This window comes from Pogona vitticeps, chromosome 5, assembly GCF_051106095.1.
Source record: "Pogona vitticeps strain Pit_001003342236 chromosome 5, PviZW2.1, whole genome shotgun sequence".
NCBI classification, from domain to species: domain Eukaryota; kingdom Metazoa; phylum Chordata; class Lepidosauria; order Squamata; family Agamidae; genus Pogona; species Pogona vitticeps.
Genome location: NC_135787.1, coordinates 54500095 through 54523098, shown reverse-complemented (window position 1 = coordinate 54523098; position 23004 = coordinate 54500095). Strand labels below are relative to the sequence as shown.

The window sequence follows — 23004 nt, the reverse complement described above, 5'->3', positions numbered from 1 at the left end:
CCTCAACATACAGAGAAAATGGCATATCTGATAACACTCATTCAATGTGAGTTTAAGATTAGAAGAGGAAAAAAAGAACTCGTATTCCCTGAGGTATGATGAATTTTCTGAACTCATGAGAATTGCACCCTATAAAATATCAGCAGCAGGTTGCTGTCAGGTTTAGTATTTAACATATAAATTCTGTATTTCCTGACCCACTCAGAACACTAATGTCTCCCCTGAATTGAACCCAAAATCTGAGAACCAAAGTATGCTACTTTTGCTAATCATGATTCACAAAAATCCCAGCCCCAAATCATTGACTTTGATTAGGAAGGAACAAAAGAAAAAAGGAAAGGAAGAAAAGAAATTACTGTAAATCACAAAATATAGTAGATTGTCGGGCATATAGCTGAAGCTCAAGGACTTTGTTTTCAACTCTTCAGGTGACTATTGTATAATGGCTATTATAGTCATTATAGAATGACTATGTTCTAGACCTAATTCAGTGTGAATTTTGCAACAAATGTGTCTCCTGGGAATTAAAATGTCCCATCATACTGTATGTGGGTTACGAAAGCTGGACTGAACAGTTGAATCACCCGATGTGCTAGCTTTCAAAATACAATGAAGTTTTAAATAGTTAAACATCAATTGTATTTGTACATCTCGTATCTTTTATTCCATATCTCATACGTTCCTGTTTCTTTCAAAAGCCCAATGAAATTATACAATGCTACTGTGTATTTATTTAATGTCCAAAATACAGTTCTCCTTAAGTCTGCATGGTTTCTTCATTTCTTTTACTACTGCAGTGAAGCTACACAATAAGAAGTTAATTGATCAAGATCTGCATTAAGATGTTGATGACAGTCATGTGATACCAAGAGAGAGGTATAGATCACAAGTTTAGATCTCAACTAAAATTGTAAAACTAAATCCTTTCTGGATCACATACCATCCCAATGTTGCTTCATCAATATTTATCTTCACTGTACAAGACTATCTTGTTTAACATTCAGGAAGCTCTAATTCAACAATCTTGTTTGTCTTCTACTACCTTATTAGATACAGGATATAAATATCATAATAATCCATTTGGTAAGGGATGAAAATTCCAGTCAAGTATCAGAGAAGATCCACATATATCACATTCTTCCTATTATATTTGTACAGTTCTGAACAATAATCATATTCATAAGAACATAAGTAGAGCCCTGCTGGATCAGGCCAAGGGCCCATCTAATCCTGCTTCCTGGATCTCACAGTGGCCCCACCAGATGCTTCTGGGAGCACATGAGACAACTAGATAGCTGTCTCCTGATACCCCTCCCCTGCATCTGGCATTTTGAGGTACCTTCCTTCTAAACTTGGAGATTATACATCCCCATCATGGCTTGTAACCTGCAATGAACTTTTCCTCCAGAAATCTGTCCAATCCCCTTTTAAAGGCATCTAGGCCAGATGTCATGACCACATTCTGTGACAAGGAGTTCCACAGACTAACAACACGATGGGTAAAGAAATATTTTATTTTGTCTGTTCTCACTCTCCCATCACTCAATTTGAGTGAATGTCCCCTGGTTCTGGTATTGCATGAGAGGGAAAAGAGCTTCCATCTATCCACTTTATCCACCCCCTGCATAATTTTATATGTCTCAATCATGTCCCCCCTCAGGTGCCTTTTCTCTAGAATAAAGAGCCCCAAACACAGTAGCCTTTCCTCATAGGGGAGATGTTGTCCCAGCTCAGTCATCATTTTAGTCAATCTCTTCTGCACCTTTTCCAGTTCCACTATGTCTTTTTTGAGGTGCAGCAACCAGAACAATTTGAAATACTCCAGGTGCGGCCTTACCAGTGTTTTGTACAATGGCATTATAATGTTGGCTGTCTTATTTTCTATCCCCTTTTTAATGATACGTATGGTTCAGATTGTACTCTAAATATTTGTATTTAATATGTATAATTTTAAGCACAAATTTAAGTTTGGAATAAATGGAGTTGCGTCCAACTATAGGTTGAATCTAGTCATACTTAGAGGAGACACACTGGAACAGATCCATCTGTGGGAATTGTGCACAGTGAATCTAGTGCAATACACATTTAGAAGCCTGTTTAGCTTTTGAGATCCCAACAAATCAAATTACAATATTGCTATTCTAATGTATTACTATGTTGTCGTGGTGCTAGAGTGAAATCAAGCTGTCTCATACAATAAAACACAAAGTGGGAATTCTAATAAACAGCTTCACCCAAAGGTCAAAGTTAATAGGTTTTTACTCAGAAGAATAACACTGAGCAAAAAAGATGTTTTCAGCATTAGTTATCTGAAAAACTGCAGCCACAATATACCAGTTCAGCCATGCTATTTTAAGGGAAAGACGTAGGAGGCTCTCAAACCTTTCTTTGCCCTTGGTATAAAATATATCAGACTCTGGATGAAAACAAATGAAGGGAGTCTTTTTACTATGAATATCAAATTGAACATGCAGCTCTTTTGAGAAAAGTAGAAATGTCTCCCCAAAGGAGATAGGGTGCATCGATTTTGTTATAACTCTGATGTGCAATTGGCGACTGTATTTATCCCGTATGCCTTACCTCTGTCGCTGAAGTCATCCACAAGAATGATTTCTGCTATCAAGCTATCGGGAGTCCTGTTGATAATGCTGTGTATGGTCCTCAAGAGTGAAGTCCAACCTTCATTGTGAAATGGGATAATTATACTAGTGTTCGGAAGCTTCTCCAAATATACTTTGTGCTTACAGCTGAGGATGGAAAAAGAAAGAAAGTGCAGTATAAGAATGACAGAGAAAAATAGGTGCTGCACCTCTCAGACACTTGTTCAGTTCAACTGCATCCCTTCCCAAACCCCCAAATAAACCTGGATAGCAAATAACCCAGTCATTCAGATGCCTTTTACTATGGTGACGTACCAGTGCCATGTCATCTGTGCTGTATAGCAATATATTTCCTATCCTGAAAATCTGATAACCTGTTCATTTAAGATTGGCAGGTGGATTAGAAAAAGCTTTAAAAGCAACTGCCACCCAAACCCCTTATTTCAGAACATCCTGGTCCTTAAAGGTAAAGGTAAAGGTTCCCCTTGACAATTTTTGTCCAGTCGTGTCCGACTCTAGGGGGCGGCGCTCATCCCGCTCTTCAAGCCATAGAGCCAGCGTTTTGTCCGAAGACAATATTTCCGTGGTCACATGGCCAGTGTGATTTAAACACGGAACGCTGTTTACCTTCCCACTGAGGTGGTCCCTATTTATCTACTCGCATTTGCATGCTTTCGAACCGCTAGGTTGGCAGGAGCTGGGACAAGCGACGGGTGCTCATTCCGTTGTGTGGATTCGATCTTACGACTGCCGGATCTTCTGACCCTGCAGCACAGGCTTCTGCGGTTTAGCCCACAGCGCCACCACGTCCTGGTCCTTAGCTATCAGCAAAAAGAACAACAAAGGCAGGCTTCTGTGGACACTTCACTGACTACAACAGGGCTTTCGCCCAAGTATATGTGCCCAGAATCAGCTATAGTGCCACTGTATTCTCTGTTTTGTTAGATGTATTAATTTACCCTACCTTAGAAATATATTGACCCATGTAATTCCCACGTGCCATGGCTTTCGTTTGGTTTGTTGGTGGGGGAGATATGCATCCTATTCTGCCGTAAGGGAATGGGGCACATATTCACAGCTGCAAGGCTGATCTGGGCCCAGAAGTGGAAAATGCAGGAAATTCAGAAGAAAGAGGAGTTATTTTAAAGCAAAAAGCAAAGCGTGCTGCTTATATACCACCTCATAGTGCTTCAAGCACTTTCTGGGCTCTTTACAAGTTAATTATGCAGGCTACACATTGCCCCCCCCCCCCCAGCGAGCTGGGTACTCATTTTACCAACCTCGGAAGGATAGAAGGCTGAGTCAACCTTGAGCCGCTACCTGGGATTGAACCCCAGGTTGTGAGCACAGTTTTGGCTGCAGTACAGCGGTTTAACCACTGTGCTACGAGGCTCCTCGTAAAAATTATTACATATCGCAGAAATCAATAGTTTATCAGAGACACTACATGAGTATCCACGAATATATATTAAGGAAAGTTGGAAAATGTTTTACGATTGGGCCCAGAAACAGATATGAGTAGAGAATGTATTAGAGATTACTATATCCCAGTCATGAAGTCAAAAGCTTTTTAGGAATTGTATGAGAACAAATATCCCTGTCTATATGTTTTTGTTTTACTTTGCTATTAATCCCCTTTCCCCTTGTTGCATAGTTTTGTTTTGTGATGATGATGATGATGATGGAATTGGGCACATGTCTTTGCAAGGCAGACAGAAAATATAAAGCAAAAAGATTTAAAATAAAGTAAATGACCTGAGCAGGGGGTGGCAGCACTGGTGTTAACTAGTTTGCCACCACTTATCCCAAAAAGAAAGATTTTTAAAATGCTGGGGCCAAGTTACACAGCATAAAAGACTCCACATTGTCATGTATGAGCATAAAATCTATTGCAAAAAGTCTAGCTCTTACATGTATACCACTTATTTGGTGAAAGTGCTACCGGACACCAAAGTGTCCGAATTTTTTTCCTCGAACCTTGGATTTCAACTCTTTCTAGTTCACTTGAGCCAATTCTTTCTATTTTTATGACTGATGAACATAATTCTTTAACCGCTGCTGTTGCGGGCTTTCTATCTGCAATTCTGAAACTGTCCCCTTCTTCTTGCTTCTAATTTGTGTAATTTTCCTTCTCCCATTTTGCTTGTGCTGTTGTAGTTTGTGAATGCCATGAAAGGTTTCAGAATCAGAATCAGACACCAAGGTTCTTCTGCATGAAAGTAACCTGACTAAGCTAATATTAATTCTGTGTGCTTTTCAGGCTGTTACATGTAGACTGATGCCAGAGCCCTTTTTAGGTATTGAGAGAATGTATCCCTAGCTTTGCCCCCTTTTGCAATCATTTTCTCCATGTGATGATGGAGGAGTCCAAAAAGGAGAACATCCAACTTGAATTTTGGCTCTGCACCTGAGCAAGGACCCTACAGAATCTGGGTTCTTGTTTGCATGTAGTGCCTTTGTGTGAATAGGAACCTGTCCCTTCCAGACCCCTGTATTACTGTGGAAAGAAAGCAATGGCAGAGGGGATGGAGTTAGGTGCTCCTCTCTGAGTGTGTTGGGGAAACTTGATTCCTTAATGTCAGGATAGAATTTCTCTGTGCACCAACCCTTAAATGTGATATTTAATAAACCAGTGGAGATGGAATTCTATGACTCTAGTGTACACAACTACATTGTATTGTCTGGCAAACCTTATTCAACATTACTGATCAAGAAGGGAGGATGTGTAATTTGTGTCAGGCATTGAAGTACATGATTCCAGAAGACAAAAAGTACAAGTCTTCTAAAAATATCCACTCGACTTTCTCTTTTAGTTTCATTTGTATTCAAAAGACTCGAGAGAGCTAATGCAACTCCAGCAATGCAACTAAATGCTCAGAATAATCAGCCCCATAAAATGGAAAGTGTAACTGCAAATATGCCTCTGGAGAAAAAAGCTTGTATCAGCTGATAAGTGCAAGTGAACATCCAAATGTAAATGGAAAGGCATAAAGGTATTTCATGAACTTCTTAATGAGGCATCAACTACATTTGTATAATGCCAACTACACAATTACGCACTTTGTCATTTCATCATTGTACAGCATGCCATATAAAAACTTCACTCGTGAAACAACTCTGAAACAAAGTAACAAAGAGTGGATGTTCTTTATTTGCAGCAGACTGTGAAACTGATGGCATTCAAAACACTAATGTTAAATTAGGAATAGAATGCCTTGGGGATATACTTTTAGTGACCAGTTCTGTTCGTTCCTTATCTGTGCCCAAATGGCAGCCAAGGAGCAGCAGCATCCTAAGTGGGTTTCTTGTAGTTAAGCAACCAAACAGAGATAAGACTTGAGCAAGCTGTACTTGGGGAAAGTCAAGCACCATGAATGTCAGAGAGAAGTGACTGATCAGATGGATTCTGGAATGGAGTGGCAAATTTGGAAGTGCAGGGGCTCATTATGGCAGTCCCTGTAGCTGTCCTTCAACCTAAGGAGAGTCTAAAATGGAGGCAGCTGGGCTGTTCTTTTTCAACAAATAAAGAGCAGATCTTTTGTGTAATCTTCAGCTGAAGGTGTTTACAGTCCCTGTCTATGCAGGAATGCTGCTGGTTTAGATTACCATTACCCTAGCTTGCTAAACTCAGGGACTAGAAAAATAGCTGCCGTTTTCAACTGCCTGCAAGAAGCCACTAGACTGTGTCTTGCAATCTTTGTTACATCTGTCTCTACATCAGCCTGTGTATCTATCACGGTCCGTTTACCTAATCTCAGGACCTGCAGATCCAGCAAGTCAAATACTAATAACAGAGGAATAATAAGGGCCATTTGGTAAGGAAGAGAAAAGAAAATATTATTAGCAAAGAATCTTGTGAAAAATTGTCCATTTTTGATCTTTCATCCCACAGAGCACAATACATCACTCAAAAGATGTCAAAAGAACTGGCAGCTCATACGTTTTATGAATTTAACATGACTTCTTTCTACAGAGGAGGAATTTGGGTTTATTCTATAATAATTAAGAAAACTATTCTGGGGCTCTAGATACGTATTTCTTTCTCATTTAAAGAAGCCTCATTGATTTTGGCAAGCCCCATACTTGTTAAGGAGATAAAAATGAAGAGGGTTTTAATTCTAGTGGTTGCTCTCTTTTTTTATCAACCTAACACAGCATTTCACAATCATATGCTGGTTGAGCCAGAGGACAGAAACACATGGACAGAGGATATCACATGCATCCCACCATTTCATTATACTAATAACATTTGCTATGCTGAACAGCAACAGTAGCTATTTGGGACAGAAAACGTATTTACTATAACCTGATCCCACTTTATCCTCCAAAACCCTCCAGGCAGTAGACATGATTCTCTTTAATTCTTTCCATAGCACAATATTATGAAGTAGGTTGGTCACAGTTCTGCGTGACTCCTTCCTTGTTCAACCCACCCCATTTCTGTTCTTCCATGTTAGCAAACCCAAAACTTTTTCAGTTACTCCTATATTTCCTTCCTAAATAACTGGGAAATCCATAATTTCTTTAGACTACAACTCCTAGCATCCCCCAGGCAGTATAATTATTGCTGTGCTTGTTGGGACATTCTGGAAGTTTATAGTCCAAAAGAGGAATCTTTGCAAATTCAGGGAAAAGTGTACATGGGATCTGCTAAATTTAGAATACAGGAATGTGATAAATATTTTTAACACACCAAGTTTCAGGCATAAGCCTCATATATACGATGATCCATAGGGTCCCTTCCAGCTCTATAGTTCTAAGATTAGACTGTTGGATAGGTCACTGCATCTTCTTGACAGGGATGATCCATAGGGTCCCATCTTAGAACTATAGAGCTGGAAGGGACCCTATGGATCATCCCTGTCAAGAAGGCGCAGTGACCTATCCAACAGTCTGCCTGCCTGCCTAGCTAGGTATCTGGATACAGAGTCAGAGGTTTGGAGTTCTGTTGCCCGCTGTGCCTTCTGCAAGTAGAGCTAGCCTATGCGGTCTTGGGCAAGCTGCACAATCTGAAGGTGCCCTCAGAAGAAGAGGATGATAAACAACTTCTGAGTATTCTCTATCTGGGAAAACCCTGAAAACAGTTGCCATACATCAGAAATGACTCGATAGCACATCTGAAAAGATTCAGAATTTCCAATGGATCTTTAAATTCTTTGCCTACACTCAAAAGGCAAGCAAACTAGATGTAATGTAAGATGCAGAAATAAGTGTTGCCATAAGTGCAAAATGGCTTGATGGCACATCAAATCAAATCCAATTTCTTGTCATTATAAGTATATACACAGTATACCTATACAACAAAATTCACACAGACACCCAGAGATCAGACCCACATGCACACACATAAAAAATCCCCAAACACTCCCTAGCCATTAAAAACCCCCCACCAAGAATGCAAACATCTACACTGCAGGCCAAGTAACCCTGTCCAACTATTCACTACTGGTGGTCTTTAAGCTCCTTATTAAGTGCAATTATAGCTCTGGGATAAAAACTATTCAGAAAACAGGTGGTCCGAGTCTTAATTGTTCTATATCTTCTGCCAGATGGCAACAGTTCAAAAAAGTTGTAAGCAGGATGGGAAGAGTCTCTCAGAATGTCGTGTGACTTCCTCAGACAGCGAGATGTAAAGATGTCATCCAGGGTTGATAGCTGGAACCCAATGATATTCTGGGCAATTTTAATTGTTCTCTGTAGAGCTTTTTTGTCCGCTACAGTGCTACTCCCAAACCATACCAGAATGCCATAAGTTAGGACACTCAACAGAAGTAAATGATGAGATAAATTTAACTTCAGACCTTTCTCAGGAAATACAGCCTCTTCTGTGCCTTCTTCACTAGCATCTGAAAAGACTCAAAATTTCCACTGGATTTTTAAATTCCTTGCTTATACTCAAAAGGTAAACAGACTAGATTTAATGTAAGATGAAGAAAAAATGTTTGGTCAAGTATGTAAAGAATTCTGCACCTACAACACACGCTTCATTGAAAAACATACTATCTTTTTCTTGACCATATCATCCTTTAACAAAAAAGCAGGGTTGCATTGATATAGCTTTATTGGACCACAGAATTAAATGCTTCTTGATATGGCTCTTGAATATTAAAAAGCCAAACAAATACCAGGTCATATGAGTTACAATTCCAGACAGTGTAATGGCCAAATTGTTATCTATTCCCTAAGTGGTCTTCAGGCACACACTATGAGGAACCATAACTCTGTGTGTATTGTTTACCCTGGATATCGGCTGACTTCCTGGTTGGTTCTCCCTTGTTTCTCTGACCCAAATGCACACACACACACATATATATACAGAGCACGTTTGTTGACATTTTGCCCTGGTATGCTCATTAAAAGCAACAAGGATCTCAACCAGCAAATGTCCCAGCACATCTTTCAGGTAATGAGGTCCCAATGGCCACTTTTTAAATTAAAAGCAGCTTCAGGAGGAAGTATTAGGGAGACGTGTCAGGGATGAGATAAGTATTAGGGATAGACTGTGCTTAACCCTTTGTCTAATAGCTGTCCCTCCTCTTCAAAATCATCCTCAGGTGATTTTTTCTCTCTCGTGTGAGCTTTTTCTGGTAAATATGGCTCTAAACCTGGTAGTCCTGTGTGGCAGGAAAACAGGGAAGTAGCTGGCAGAGAGAGGACGAGGCATCAGTTCCACTTTTCAAGGTTCACCTCTCACAAGTGACTATCTTCATTTAACTGACAACTGATAGCACAAGCCAGTAGGTGAAGTGTGTCGCATTTTTTATCCACCATTTAGTGAGGCCATATCCTGTAACTATAATCTATCTGCAACAATTGCAGCTACATCACAAAAGGGATGAAACACTCCTTAATTAAATTATGGATGCAATGTAACTTCTTAATATTCTAGTTACTGAAAATCAGAATAACAAGTAACTACTTATTTGTAAGCAGTTACTCTAGACTTCCGATTCTGATATTCTGACACTTATGGTTATTTTTTTTACCCTTTTGCTTGGATACTAAGCTACAAGACTTAAAAAGAAAACTTTTCCATGTAAAAGCTGCTGTAGCCAGTTGGAAATACCTCTGTGGAGCAGTTGGAAGTAGCTGTGCTGAGAATCTGAAATACTCTGTTTCCTTCTGTTTTCCTATAGTGCACAAGAGTATTATTAAAAGACTGGCTTTTATTTAAAATATGAACTTAAATAGGAATTTAATAATTACAAATTTAACTGCATGCAGTGCTGATGGGCATTTTCAAAATGACAGCCTTCAGTGGACCTTTGTTAAAAGGTCTGTAGGAGCGCTTTTCTAAACAGCCAGAGCTTTTTAAATTATGAGAAAGGAGGGGAATGTTGGCACCATTTCAATAAGTTTATAGAAAAAGCCAATTCATAAAAGCTGCAATTTGTTTGACCCCATGGCTACGGCAATAATATTTTATGCACATTATGGGAGACCATTGGCAGAACCCTGACCAGCTACCAGATTTTATGCCTTCCAGGCATATCAACAGGCTTGTAAACTGCCTTTCCTGATGATTTATATCACCGGAGTAGTGAAATGCAGTGCAGGTTGTCCACAAAGCATTTAGGGGGTGGGGAGCAGAAAAGGAAAAAGGAAAAGGAAAAAGAAAAGAAAGAGAGAAAAGACAGTTTAGGAATGTCAGGATGATAAAAGCACAACCTCCCGTTTTGTGCTTTTAAAAAAACTTACAAAAGAGCATGCCACACAAAGTCAGAACAAAGAGAAAAAGTACAAGTTTCAATTTTCCATTCAGTTTTTGTCAGCTCATTCATTCCTGGCAGAAGATTTTTTTTAAGAGCTGACCTTTCTCTCTCTCTTTATCAAGGGGACTACAATACCTACCTGACATCAAACTAGTGACAAGCATGCAACAGAAAAATACCAGCCTAAAACATTTTCCAGCAAAGATTTACATAGTAATTGTCTTTGTGTGTCAGAGTATTCAATTTACAGCGGCCAGCTTCAGTCATACGACATTTCTGTTCCAATCTAGCCTTGTCAGCTGAACTCGATAAAGCAGTGATAACTGGTAATTTCCACGACCATTTGACAGGTCTGTAAAATTAGCTCGGAGGCGGGGACGGGAGGGAGAAGAAAATCATTTCCACCTACAAGTTTCAGAAGGATCAGAGAATACAAACACTACTGAATACATTCCCTACCAAAGAGGAAGCAAAAACTGCTAATGGGAAGTCTGAATCACTAGTGAAAAAATTTGGACCAAACTGGTATGTGGATCAGAAGACTGATTTATAGATGTTTCAATTTAAAAAAAAAAATCAGTGGCAAAAGTCTGACTGGGGTCAATCTGCACATGTAAGGCCAGTTGTCTAAGCTGTTTCCCCCTCTGGCTTTCTATTTATTGTGTGGCAGGGCATGAGATTGGGTGTGGCATTACTTAATGAGCAACTGGATCAGTAAGAGCAGCGTCAGTTGAAGTGATAAAAATGTTGGTGCAATTGACCTTTTGTGATCACGTAAAACAACTGGTGACTAGCTAGTAGAGATGGGCATGAACTGCTGGTTTGGCAATTCATTCTGGTTCGTTTATCAGTTGAACAAGTGTTTGGCACTTCAAAGCCTGCCTCCTCTGCCAGGTGCCCACTTGGAGGCAGTAACCTAGCTTCCCTGCTCCACTTCCTCCAGGTGCTGTGTTGGAGAGGGTGCCTCTCAGAGGATGGGCGGCTTTGAAGTGCCAAACATCTGTTCAGCCAATAAACGAACCAGCATGAATTGCCAAACCAGTGGTTCGTGCCCATCTCTACTAGCTAACAGTAAAAGGTGCTCAGTATTATTTTAATTATTATTATTTTAAGTGATTTTTTCCATAATAAAAATTGTGACTCTGCTCCATTAGAAAAACTGTTAAGATTTGGGAGAGGAGTATCTCCAGAGAAATGATAAGGAATAAGACAAAAATATATTGAGGGAATATACATTGCTGATAGATGTTAAGATTCCTTCTCCCCACCACTGACATGATTGTGAAGAGGACATTTCTATCCAATTCCAATTCTCTGTGATTTCTTGTATCTCAATGGGACAAACTATAGTTAGCTTTAACTAAGTTGTGTCCAAACAAGCAAACATCAATAATCTTGACTTGTCCAGATAAGCCAAAGTTTACCCTAGCTACCATTAGAATTCAGATATAAAAGTAAATTGTAATTAGTTCAAAATGAAAGCAGTCCTTCTAATCTCCTGCTGTCATGTGTGGGTAGTTGGTAGGGATGGGATTTTCTGAATCAACAAACTCCCAGTACAATAATTTGGTGGAAACCTGCCCTACCCCTGGATGCATTATGGGGCTGGGAAGCCCTCAACCAGCAGGAAGTAGAGCAGTGCTATTACCTCCATGCCATTGTTGTACTCTTTCTTGAAAGTACTAGAAAACTGGGAGTAGCAAGGACTCCCTGCAACTCGCAAAACTCTGTGAAAGTTTGCTGTCAGCATTCCATTGATGCATCATATAGTTTTGCAGGCTGTTTCCTCCCCTCCACCCACCCACCCACCCACACACACACACACACACACACACACACTAGATAAGTGCCATATGTGTTGCGGCTCTGGATAGATCACATGAAAATGTGCTGGCCTGTATCAAAGTCTGCAGTCTATAAAATAAGTTAAATTGGAGCCCTTAGGTTATTTGAGACCAATTACAGACCAATCCCAAATTTTGCTACGCCAGTATACTGATGATTAGAGATGGACACAATATGCAATTTGGGGATTCAGCCAGGTTTGGCATCATGCCTGCACAGGCACCACACACTCCCCTCTCCTGCCTCCTCTGTTCACTTGCTCATTCCCCAACAATGCATGCTTCCCTCTCTGCCTCCCCAGCTGGACTTCCTACTCATGGATCACAGTGTGCGCTTCTCTCCTCCACCTCCCCCCAGTGGCTGCTCACTCAGATAGGGAGGTGGGACAAGGAAGCCCACAGCACTGCCTTTCAGTGGACATCTGCCAGAAGAGGCAGAGGAGTGAAGCATATGCTGCAATCCATGAGTGGGCAGTTGCACTGGCGAAGGGGAGAGGGAAGTGTGTGCATCACCCAGGGAATGGGTGAGCATGCAGAGGAGGTGGGAGAGGGGAGCTTTTGGCACTCTCATAACACTGCAGTCCATGCCCATCTCTACTGGTGATCCGCATGCAATGGCATCACATAACATAGCAATATAATAGAAACATTACATCCACGTCAGAAGGAGAAAAATTATTAGAGCTGGGACACCATCATTAGGCAGAGTTAGAAAGCAGCTTCAAGCAACAGATACCAATGGATGCTGTGGAAGCACCTCCCCATCTGGGCCCCATGTTTTCAAAGCTAGCCCGCCGCTCTAAAGTGCACTGATGATGCCCTATGCAGAAACTGATGTAAGAATCAACTGCCATTCTGGTCTGACTCTGAACCAAACATGAGGGCAGGGGAACGTGTTTTCCTTTGTTTCAGGAAACAAAATCTCTTGGGTCCGCCCAACCCATTGGATGGAGACCTGCGATTCCCTAGTCTTGTTGATGAAACCAGTGTGACATAACTTGTAGTGTGAAGAGAGTAAGTACAGTTGCAAGACCATGTGTCACTTACACACACACCCCCATTTTGTTCTTGCATTTATTTCTGCCCTTAGCCTATGCAGGTTAAAGTTATACGTGCAGTTGCAACCCTGCAAAAAATAAGGTTTCTGAGGATGAAAACAGAGCCCAAGTGTATGCAACATGGCAGCAACTACATGTTTCAATTAACCCACAGTGAGTTTTGACTGAGAGTTCTCTGAAAACAGGTGCAAAACCACCCATTTGACTTGTCCTCCTTTAATGTGATTCCTTGCATTAAAGCAGGAGTAGAGCAGCTGCTCCTCCACGGGCCAGCCTGCTGGCTGGTGAGTGCTGGGAGGCTTCATGCTGACAACACCAGAGTTAGGGCAGCAGGTCACCCACTTGACATGTGGTCAAAACAGAGCTGGCGGGGCTGCCCTTCGGCAAAAGCAGTGTCACCAGCCAGCCAGTGCTGAGGTGGTCGCAAAGCCTCCCAGCACTGGTCAGGCAGAGATCTCATTCTTGCCTAAGGGTCAGCTCCAGCAGCTCCATTATTTTTTGCCACATGTTGAGCCCTAGCTCCAGCATTGTCAGTCGCAGAGAAGCCTCCCAGCACCAGCTGGCCGGGGGCAGAAGGCCTGGTGCCTTTTTTTTCTTTTGATAAATGTGTCATTGACTTCACAATGTGCTGTATCTGTAGTTACAATCCATGCGTACATATGTATCAGCTCTGTGTGGGGGAAAGCTGTTTTATCTACCATAACACATACAACCTCATCTGAGATCGGCAGTCAAGCAGTGAGAACTTAGATGGGACACCACCAGGTAACACCAGTGATTTCTAGACAGGGCTAGGAATGAATCTGAAGCTCTGAGAAGTCACTACAATTCAACATTGACAGTATAGGTCTTTATGAACCAACTCAAAACTGACAGTGCTGGGCTGGATTAACCAATGGTGTGATTCCATATAAGGCAGTTGAGCAACTAAGGTATAATGCTCAAGAGAAGCATCTGCCATCATAATCCTGCCTGCCTCCCCCGCCCCCACCACCAACACACAGCTTTTTGGTTCACTCTTCTTGACTGCCTGAATAAGGCTGTAAGGACTTGTGAAATACAACTGGTGAGCTGTAAACTGGAGTGGTTTTTATCCCTTGCAAATGCTGTCCAATATATCCAGGACTATTCTAAGTGTTACAGTGTTCTTGGCAAGCCACAGGAGAATAACAAAGGTGCCAAATAGGTTCATGGCAGGAAAGCTGTTTACAAGGAAAGAGCAGACACCATAGCACTGACGCTCCCAATATGCCTTGCTTCTGAGAATATCCTGAGAAATGTCATGGCCCATCTGGCTAGCAGTGGGTGAAAAGCAAATTAGTAGCAGATATATTGACAAACACAACAGGGCAAAGTGGCAGTTCAGCCTCATTTTGTCCCTAATGATTTTCTGTATTGTTTCCACTGGCACTATTCTGAACACCAATTGAAATCAGGATATCCTTTTGGAGCAGACGTTGTTGTGTGGTGCATACTTATCATGCCAACAATGCAACTGAATGTAACTTTAATGCTCTGTAATTATGTATTAAAATCCCATCTAACTGGAAATATTCTTGGCCAGTGGGAATTGCTGCAGATAATTTCAGATGACCAAGGGATAATTTTGCCTGCTAAAAGGCAAAAACAAAATATTTAAAACAAATAGATTAGATAAAGCAAAGTTAATTCTTTGCATTAATCATATGCAAATCAAGACTGGGTTGTAAAGATTAATTTATGGCTTTCCAAGGGCATGCTTTGCCTTTTTAAAAAGAATTTTTAATATGTTCCTTAAAAATGAGATGAACGTCTATAAAAGCCCAACAACAAAGACTCGATAGGTAAATATGGGTGCACTGCGTTCTGAGCACAAACCAGAAACCACAGAAATGGTTTTATGAGCAAGTCCCATTGAAATAAAAGGGGGCTGCAAACAAAGTATAGACATAAAATCCTGCCTTTTCCCCAATGATTTTAAGGCAGCGTATAATCTCTTCTCCTCCCCACTGTATCTTCACAACAATCCTATAAGGTAGGTCAGACTTTGAGAGTATGACTTGCTCAAAATCACTCCATGAACGTCACCGCTCAAGTAGGGACAAGAATCTGGATCTCCCAAATCCCTGTGCAACACACTAACCACTATACTATACACTGACCACATTCTTCCACAGCGCCTATTAATTTAAGCAAGACTTGCACAAGGGAACTTCAGAGTGGGTTTGGCCCCTTGAAACGTTCAATTTCACTCAGCCTTTCCAAAAAAAGTGGCTCAAGAGAGATGATAATAATAATGATTTCTGCAAGGCCATGGAGCAGCCGTGGAGGAGTGTCTCTAGATTGCTCCAATCAGATGCATTCCAACTTTTCCTCCAGCTTTGCTCTAGTCATTGTCTCACTTACTTCATTGGTGGTAGAAACTTAGGAAGCTCATTTGGCTGCACTGAGTGAAAAGGGACTCTCGGGCGTTATTACAATTATTTCTCAGTCCCAGAGATCAAGTAAAACTTTAACACAATCACCTGCAAAGTTGACAGAGAAATCCCAGGAGCTATCAGTAGAACATCTGGATCCAATAGCCTCCCCTTGGGTCAACTATCTTAATCAGATTATTTTATCAAGGGTAAGCATTACAAGGGTAAGCATTACATTTTATCAAGGGTCAGCATTACAATATATCACTGGCAATATCTGAAGCAGTATGCTTCTCTGTACCGGTGGCTGCAGGGTATGTGGCTACACTCATGTTCTCTGAGGAAGCTCATCATAGGCATCTGACTGGTTACTGTACAAACAGAATGCTGGACTAGGTAAGTCTTTGATCTGATCCAGTAGGGATCTTCATATGGTCTGATGCCATTCTGCAGAGGCTGGAAGTCCCAATATGTCTTGGTTTTGAAGAAAGCACTACTTGGAAGTAGACCCTGGAAAGCATATTTGTGTTCACAGCTCAGATATGGTGTTGAATATATATAAAAATCTGTTTTCTAGATCTAGCCATTTCTCCTGTGAGGGTACCTACATCTGTGGCTCTTTTCTACCACAGCTATTATGTCCCTATTGCTTTCCTAGTTATTGATTTTTGCTTAATAATCTTCTTTTTAATGGTCTGACATGATCCTGAGTCAGCCATGGCTTGAGGTGGAAACGAAACCAATCAGTCTGCACACTTCATTTGTTTGTTTTGATGATGACCTTGCCTTCCAAAGCCACTGGATACACTAACTCAGTACATACTGACGTTTCTTGATGATTGGATGCTTATGTGCCCTTTCTTGAGTCTTACCTGAGAAGCATCTTCCCAAATGACAACTATTTTACAGCCCAGAGCAGCTTTTACAAATATTAAATAAATAAATGGTATGGGCCTGTTCTGTTTTTTATCAAGTTTTTATTAATGTAACTTGTCAAACAAAACCAACACTACAGAATGGCACACACTTCATCAACTCCTTTATGTTAACACAGACATAACTGTTTACTGATTTTTTTAAAACCCACCCTACCAAAACTCATATAATTGAAAAGTTACATTGGATTATTTCAGATCTATAAAGGTGCTCTTTACAACTTGACACCCTAATCAATGGCTTGGATGGGTTGTGTGGTACTGTTCCCCCTACCTCTTGCCACGAGTATCTGCGAGCAGAAATATCACATTCCCTCCAGGCTGAAAGGCCAAACACTACCAACAGGACATCCAACTACTTCCTGCTGTTCCTCAGTCCAAACAAATGGAATTGTTGATATTAGATGTAACATAGATTCTAGTCTTCCTCTAAATTGCGAGGCTTATCCATGAACAGGTAAATCAAGTGAAGGCATAAGTGAAAGAGTCAATCAGATTTTGCGTACACCTACTTTGGATGTCGAATGTCTGGCAGAGATCGCTCCAAGGCTATGTTGTTGCTCACAAAAATATTGAAACCGTTTTCTCGATAAGCAGAATCATCATGGTCTTCTTCTGTGAGTGGGTATGGCTTTCCTTGTTCACCTTTCCCTGGATAGGAACACAAAATATGTCTACTTATCACTGGTGCTGGAGAATCCATAGGTGGCAAATAATATGATCTATAGATTAATATGCAGACACTCGGTATAGGCACAACTTTTTCACAAGCATGCTGCAAGTTGAGCTTGTAGCATGAAACAATTAGAATGGTCTCTTCTTGGACAACACTTTTATCAGCTCTAGCCAATAGAAGTATTGGTGAAGGGTTCTGGGAATCACAATTCAACAATGTCAAGAGGCAACTATGCCACCCCAGATTTTGTGGAACTTCACTTCTCTTCTCATCACTGCCCATGATGCTTAAGACTGATGGAAGCTGCAGTCCACAAACATTTGTTTGTAACTAACTGCTTTAAATAGTGCAGCTGGCATCTAGACAGCCAAGCAGTCCACTGTGAAGAAACTGGGAAAGGATGAGCAGCCATGCTTCCTTCTGAAGGTAGACTTCTCACAAATATCTTCATCTCATTCCAGTCTAGCAGCTACTGCTTTCTTCCTTCATTCTCTAATTGTGTTGCCAGAACATGGTTCTATTTTCCTCAAATTTCTTTTTTTTCTCCCACCCAGCAATAATGGAAGGAGAAGAAGAGAGATTGTAGGCAGTGACAATTCATGGTGTGAGCACAGATGATACATCATCAAAATGGCAGGATGAGGCACCTGCCACCTCAAACTATGAGTTGATAATGAGGAAGCTTGCTTCACCCCACTAAAGTCTAAATCATCTAATTATATACTCTCCTTTATCATCTAGGTGGATATTTTTGCTTCCATTATTTTGATTCAGGATTGTTTTGTCAGTTTAAAGCAGACATGTATATTCAGCATTACTCAATTTTGGAATGATTCCACATGGTTCCACATGGTTTTGGAATGCTGCTATTCTGGTCAATTTAGAGCGAAGGGTTAAACCGCATAAGCCTCTGTGCTGCAAGGTCAGAAGACCAGCAGTCGTAAGATTGAATCCACACAACGGAGTGAACTCCCATCGCTTGTCCCAGCTCCTGCCAACCTAGCAGTTCAAAAGCATGTAAATGCGAGTAGATAAATAGGTACCACCTCGGTGGGAAGGTAACGGCGTTCTGTGCCCAGTCGCGCTGGCCACGTGACCACAGAAACTGTCTTTAGACAAATGCTGGCTCTATGGCTTGGAAACAGGGATGAGCACCACGTCCTCGAGTCAGACACGACTGGACTAAATGTCAAGGGGAACCTTTACCTAGATGTTGGGCTACTGAGCACCTTGACTTGGTTGGATGCAAGTTGCCACCTGCTACTTTGTCTCAGGTGACAAAAGGACTTAGGCCAGTCCTGACTACCATTTCAGTAAAATGCAGAAAGGGGCATTGTGTGTTTTGCTCCATGTAGGGCCATCTCTGTAGCTGTCCTTCCTAGCATCTTGTGAAAATGGGACCCTACAAACAATCTGAAGTACTGTACCTTTGTTTGTGGCATTCCAAAACCATCTGGACAGGGCACCAAACATGACTTAGGCTAAATTTAGATGGCTGCTTTAAGCTGACAAAATAATTCTGAATCAAAATAACGGAAGCAAAAATATCCATCTAGATAATACAAGAAAGCTCATTTATGACATTTTGTTATTCATAGCCAGCTTATTATTACTGTTCAAAGGGAAACCTTAAAATGCAAATATCACATAGCCTGAGGTAATTGTGGATACAAAGCTCCTGAGATAATTTTGTTTTTGAAATTCACACTAAAAAGATGCAAGGAGATCAACCATAACAGCAAATACTTGTTTACTGATTGCACTGCCCCATGAAAAACTGATTTCTTTTAGATTTTAACAGCAGCAACAAGCTGTGTATTTTAAAAATGCAACCTATGAAGCATTATTTGAAGGTCAGTATCTTCTTACCATTTACTACACTTCCTAGACAGCCCTCAGGAAGCTGTGAACATTTGACAACATTTGGCCAACAGAGGTGGCTATTGTGAAACATAAATGTGCTGTGATTAATGCATTTTATTTTGTTTTATTTTGACCAATTGCCTTTTATTTTATTTTATTTTGACTGATGATCCTTTACAATACTGAAATATGTTTTCTATCCATATCTATCACAACCTCTGTGTATGTATCTGTGCATGTAACATATATTTCCTAAATGTAAGGCAGCCAGAGTTAGCTGGGGGGAGCAAGATTCATCTCCCAATTTTTGTGGTGGCCTATCCCTCTGCTCTAGTCACAAATCACCCATGATGACAGGAGGCTCGCTCGCTCACTCGATTATCTATCTATCTATCTATCTATCTATCTATCTATCTATCTATCTATCTATCTATCTATCTATCTATCTATCTATCTATCTATCTATCTATCTATCTATCTATCTATCTATCTATCTATCTATCTATCCTGTTTCCCCTAAAATAAGTCCTAACCTAAAAATAAGCCCTAGTATGATTTTTCAGCATGCATGTAATATAAGCCCTACCCCAAAAATAAGCCCCAGTTAAGAGAAACCCCACCTCCATCACTGTGCAGCAACCAGAATAAGATGACATGACTGTATTTGAATAAACATAGATTGTTGTACATGAAAAAAATAAAACATCCCCTGAAAATAAGCCCTAATGCGTTTTTTTTTTTTTGGAGGAAAAATTAATATAAGACCCTGTCTTATTTTCGGGGAAACAGGGTATCTATCTATCTGTTCATTCATTCATTCATTCATTCATTCATTCATTCATTCATTCATTCATTCATTCATTCATTCATTCATTCATTCCTCACCTTTTTCCTTAACAAGCACCCAAGGCAGCTTATATTATTAAAAACCAATATTAAAACTAAAAACAATAAGTATACAAACATAAAAAAGTAACAAACAAATATTACTCTGATAAATTTTAAATACTAGTAGTAAAAACCCAGTCAAAGTAGTAATGCATAACAATCCATCTAAATATCACAGTCAGGTAGCCATTCATTCAGGGAAAGCTTGCCAGAAGAGAAAGGTCTTTGACTGTTTGTGGAAGGACAGCAAAGATGGGGCCAGTTTGGCCTCCTGTGGGAGGGAGTTCCTTCTTGCGAATAGCAAGAGTATATTTTTATTGGATTATTATAGTTATCACTAGAGCTATACCACAGCCATCAAATCTGTTCTGTATCCAGGGACATATAAGCTAGGGCTGAGTCACTCTGTATTCCAATGTGTTTCATCTCTAGGTCTGTGACATTACCTGTGGATTTCCCAATCTCCATTTTAAAAACAACCCATTCCCAGGAATGGGGAGGAAATGCAAATGGCTATGACTAGAGGAAGTTACAGAATACCCTGTGTGACCTTCTTGTTCAAAGCCCATAGAACAGTTATCCTATCAAACTTAGAGATATACTGAATCCTTATGGTGGAAAAAAATGTTTCAGTAAAGTTCAGTAAACTAAAATAGAATATTCGAGAATGCAAAAAACAAAACAAAACAAAACAAAAGAGAGGCTACCTCAATTGTGACACATCTTTCTCTTCACCCAGCAGCTCAGAAAACAGCTGGCAGAGCAGCTGCAATGAGATTCACAGTATATATGTCAGTCTCAACTCTCCCGACTACCTCAGTGGTTCAAGAGTCCAAGAAAGACCTTGTTCTTTCCTGGGTCATTCAGTTGCCACTTGCTTTTTCCTTTAGTGCCAGTACGTCAGTCTATTGTATTAGAGTGGTTGCCTAGAGTGGTCGTATAGACCAAATGGGCGGGATATAAATCAAATAAAAAAATTAATTAATTAATTAAAATTAATTAATAAAAATAAATAAATAAATAACTTTCAGTGGCCCTTCTCTGTTCAAACAGCGGACTATTCTTTAATTCCTTCAAATGCTGCCTGAGATACAAAGGCTCCTCTGTGGTATTCCTTTGCCCTCTGGTAGATTATGGTTCCTTGCTCCTCCCTGTAATCCCCTTACAATTTCACAACTACCCTTAATTCAGTCAATTTCTGTGATTTTCCCAAAGATAGTGCACCTGCCTAGTTTTCAATGAGGAACTATAGTTTATAAAAGCAGAACTGCCAATTGATTAATAAAGGGGTGGGAATAGCTGCCTATTAATGACTTATCCATTACAACCCTCCTACTGCATCACGTTGTTTGGGGAAATCAGAGGTGGACATCTGCTGCTGGTTGAGGGATGGAGGAGGGTGGGCCCAGATTGACACTGGAGATAAATCCTGCTGGTATATCTTTTACCTGAATAGTTTCCCAAGCAAAATATTATGAGTATGTTGGGACTCAGGATCAAATCAGACCAACACGTATTCAGAAGATGTGATGAAAAGTTTCTGTTTGTCACAGCACATGGTTCTACTACTATTGAAAGTGGCCTGCTTTCCTTATGACTGATTCTTAGAAAGTATACACCAGATTAGTTTGCAAGTCTGATTGCTGGACCATGTACCTCTCAGGAAATCCCATTGTGTGTGGTGGCAAAGGTGACAGTTCATTGCAGCAAATACACATACAGATCCATGTAGCTCCACAAAATACACATTTAGTTTGACCCTCACTGCTGATACAAACACTAATTCATTTCTGAACATTCTGATCCTGTTATGCAAAAAGCATGCCACTGTTTGGGAAGAAGTAAAAGCAAAGCAAAAGCAAAGTGTGGTGCTTATATACCACCTCATAGTGCTTCAAGCACTCTCTGGGTGGTTTACAAGTTAATTATACAGGCTACACATTGCCCCCCCCCCAGCGAGCTGGGTACTCATTTTACCGACCTCAGAAGGATAGAAGGCTGAGTCAACCTTGAGCCGCTACCTGGGATTGAACCCCAGGTTGTGAGCACAGTTTTGGCTTCAGTACAGCAGTTTAACCACTGTGCCACGAGGCAGATGGCAATCTGACCCACTCTCTAGCTGCCATGTACTGTTGGGATTTTCTGTGTCTCATAGGACTTGGCTAGATGGCACAGTTGGAACAGACTGAACCAGGATAACATTATTGCAACAATAAAAAGACTTCTACATTATTACAGCAATAAAAAGACTTCTACCTTAATACCCAGTGAATTTTGATATCATTAGGAAAGATTGTCTGATTTCATTCGGCAATTAATCCTTTACTGGAGTAAATACCAGCTGTGATAATCACAGACTTTTCCCTACATGTCTACAAGGTTCTGTAGGGCTCTTAGGGAGGCATTTAAGCATCAGACTCCCTGACCCGACAGCTACAAGATAAAGGGTGCTAGGAGGTCACATGCATATAAGAAATGAGACTGAAACAAAGAAATAACATTTTGACTGGTTTCCAACCAAACTAGATTCTTTTACCAATTCAAAATTAATGTTCTAATATGCCTCTGTGTCTGATTGGATGCTGATAGCACCCCTTCTGCTGTTATTGGATGAAAAGTATCATGTGTAATTTGAAGACACAAGGTGAAAGAAAGGTTAAACAAAAGAGGTAAACATGAAAACACACAAACTTTCATGTCCCTTTTTTCATTAATAATGTTTAAGAGGCTCTATTTCACGAATCAAGTACTGTAAATAAAACAAAAATGGAAAAAGAGTTTCTTTCATGTTTGCATATTTCCCCTTTTGTTCCATTCTCCCCAGCAGGTAACACCCAGATGTTTGCTAGCCCTGTGTAGGCCTCGCATTTCCAGAAATTGTAATACTTCCTGGCATTTTTTTTTTTTAAAAAAAACTAAGAGTCAGAGATTTAAGATGTCTTTACAGAGTAAGTAGGGGCTGCACTGTTGTTTTCAACAGTATCCTATGAATATCCTACAGGTAAACTGACTCATTTATGCCACTCCTCCAT

At 40.4% G+C, this 23004-nt stretch overlaps 1 protein-coding gene across 4 annotated transcripts in view; it reads right to left on the bottom strand.

Moving 5' to 3' along the window:
• GALNTL6 (polypeptide N-acetylgalactosaminyltransferase like 6) overlaps positions 1 to 23004 on the bottom strand; it is a 640150-nt gene that overhangs the window by 336843 nt on the left and 280303 nt on the right. For all 4 annotated transcript variants that reach the window (XM_020803448.3, XM_073001453.2, XM_020803463.3 and 1 more), the window contains 2 exons: positions 17058 to 17196; positions 2581 to 2747 (listed from right to left, as the gene is read on the bottom strand). In XM_020803448.3, coding sequence (XP_020659107.3) covers positions 2581 to 2747; positions 17058 to 17196 — 306 coding nt within the window. The remainder of the gene's footprint in view (positions 1 to 2580; positions 2748 to 17057; positions 17197 to 23004) is intronic.